Source organism: Gadus chalcogrammus, chromosome 13 (genome assembly GCF_026213295.1).
Source record: "Gadus chalcogrammus isolate NIFS_2021 chromosome 13, NIFS_Gcha_1.0, whole genome shotgun sequence".
In the NCBI taxonomy this organism is placed as follows: Eukaryota; Metazoa; Chordata; class Actinopteri; order Gadiformes; family Gadidae; genus Gadus; species Gadus chalcogrammus.
The window spans coordinates 8,390,311-8,392,810 of NC_079424.1; the positions used below are offsets into that span (position 1 = coordinate 8,390,311).

Here is a 2,500-nt window from a genome sequence, read left to right on the forward strand (position 1 = left end):
AAGCCGTTGAAGATGATCTTCTTCTCCTCGGTGTTGGTGGTCACGCTGGCGGGCTGGTTGTTCCTAAAGCCCTCCATCCAGACCTTCTTACCCCTGGTCAGCTCCAAGACCCCTCCCCCTGACAGCACCTGGGGAGAGAACACATCTGGATCACACACCTTCGGCACACACCTTAGGTACACATCGTTATCCCACACCTGTATCACACACCTGTATCGCACACCTGTATCACACAACTGTATCACACACACCTGTATTACACACCTGTAGTACACACCTATGTCACACACCTGTGTCACACAATTGTGGTACACACCTATATCAAACACCTGAATCACACATCTAAATCACAGACCTGTATCTGACCTGTATCACACACTCACCTTGGTGGAGGCGGAGTTTGGTGAGGAGGAGGAGAAGGTGAGTGAGGGGGTGAGGAGGTGGTGGGTGAGGAGGAGGAGCAGGTGAGGGAGTGAGGGAGGTGAGGAGGTGGTGGGTGAGGAGGAGCAGGAGGAGGTGAGGAGATGGTGGGTGAGGAGGAGGTGAGTGAGGGGGTGAGGAGGTGGTGGGTGAGGAGGAGCAGGAGGAGGTGGGTGAGGGGGTTGAGGAGATGGTGGGTGAGGAGGAGGTGAGTGAGGGGGTGAGGAGGTGGTGGGTGAGGAGGAGCAGGAGGAGGTGGGTGAGGGGGTTGAGGAGGTGGTGGGTGAGGAGGAGGAGGTGGGTAAGGTGCTGGAGGAGGTGATGGAAGTGGTGGTGAGTGAGGGAGGGGGGGGGGGGGGGGGGGGGGTGAGTAGGGAAAGTAGCGGGAGGACCTAACATAGGTTCTGACCTGTCCAGTTTCGCGGCTGTTGTAGTCGCAGAATTCCAGAACAGTGGGCGGCAAAGTATCGCTTTTCAGACGCAGACACATGCTGACCTGCACAGCACACAACATCAGAGAAGGTTCACAGAACCGCAGTCACAGGACATCCATTAGAGAACCTCCGTTAGAGAACCTCAGTTAGAGAACCTCAGTAAATCTCAGAGGAGGAGAGCTAGGAGGAGAGTGAGAGGGAGGAGGAAAAGAAGGAGAGTCAGGAGGAAGAGTAGAGTGAGGAGGAGCAGGAGGAAGAGGAGAGGGAGGCTGAGGAGAGTCAGAAGGAGGAGAGTGAGGAGAGAGAGGATAAGAGTGAGGAGGAGGAGGAGGAGGAGGAGGAGAAGGAGATTGAGGAGGAGAGTGCAAAGGGGGAGGAGGAAGAGAATGAGGGTGAGGATGATGAGTAGGAAAAAAATTATTTCTTGATTAACCTTTTTTTTTAGGTTTGTTTCATTGAGGTTGTGCTCCTGTTTTGCAAGAGAGACCTGATAGCAACGAACTTACCTTGGAGTAAGCATGGAAGACAAAGTAGTAGACCCCTGGTACTCTGCAGGTGAAGATTCCCGTGCTTAGGCTGAAGTCTCCAGGTGTGTTGACCATGGCATCCTGGAAGATAACTTTCTGTTGACACAAAAACACACATACACACACAGATACACACACTGTTCAGCACATGGTAGAGGGCTGTTCAGAGTGTAACACAGGTGTTACTCAGGTGTTGGACAGGAGTTGGAGAGGTGGTGGAGAGGTGGTGTTGAGATGGTGGAGAGGTGGTGGAGAGGTGGTGGAGAGATGGTGGAGAGGTGGTGGAGTAGTGGCGGAGTGGTGTTGCACAGGTGATGCACAGGTGCTTACCTGGCTGTTTTGAGGATATGTGTTGAGTGTCCGGACAACAGAGAAGGCGGACCGATGTATGACAGTGCGGGCTGAGGGACGACAACATAAGGGAACTCGTAACCACCAAACTAAAACTTTAAGAGGAGATCTCAACAGACTGACCTAAAGATAAGAACTACTAGAGAAATGTGAACTTTTTCACAATTAAAGCATATGTCTCTGGAGAGGCTGGTTTAAAACTAATTTGGAAAACATTAATAAAACATATTTTCCATTGTATCCTGACGTTCTTCTTCATTTGTCTTAACATTTGGAGTAACTCAACTCCCAACATAAAATAATACAGACTGACTACTAAGGGTCGGAGGTGACGGTTCAAAGGTCACGGGTGATGTCCTCACCTTGGTTAACGTCCCCTCCTCGTGACCCCGTGGGACCTGGGGCGCCCGACTGCCCCTCCTCCCCGGGGTCTCCTTGGTAACCCATGGGGCCAGTGAGCCCCTGGGGGCCCCGTTTCCCCTTGGCCCCGTTCAGCAGGGGGCCAGCAGCCACGTCCGGGGGAGCTGGAGGAGAGACGCATGATCAATATCCATTATTATGGTTATTATTAATGATAACGATGTCATTCATATTCATATCGTTATTATCATTATTACAAGATGATGGTGGTCATCCTCCTGATCATCACCATCCTCTACACCCTCGGCATCATAATAAGTCCCGCCCTATTATCCAGTCCATGTGCGGTGAGGTGTCTGTGTGATTGACGGGGAGGATTTTACCTGACTGTCCCTTATCTCCTCTGAT

At 51.8% G+C, this 2,500-nt stretch overlaps 1 protein-coding gene across 1 annotated transcript in view; it reads right to left on the reverse strand.

Moving 5' to 3' along the window:
• c1qa (complement component 1, q subcomponent, A chain) overlaps positions 1-2,500 on the reverse strand; it is a 3,196-nt gene that overhangs the window by 208 nt on the left and 488 nt on the right. The window contains exons 2-7 of the mRNA XM_056606683.1: positions 2,476-2,500; positions 2,095-2,256; positions 1,712-1,782; positions 1,361-1,477; positions 830-916; positions 1-128 (exon numbers count right to left, since the gene is read on the reverse strand). The exon at positions 1-128 is cut by the window's left edge and continues 208 nt beyond it; the exon at positions 2,476-2,500 is cut by the window's right edge and continues 158 nt beyond it. Coding sequence (XP_056462658.1) covers positions 1-128; positions 830-916; positions 1,361-1,477; positions 1,712-1,782; positions 2,095-2,256; positions 2,476-2,500 — 590 coding nt within the window. The remainder of the gene's footprint in view (positions 129-829; positions 917-1,360; positions 1,478-1,711; positions 1,783-2,094; positions 2,257-2,475) is intronic.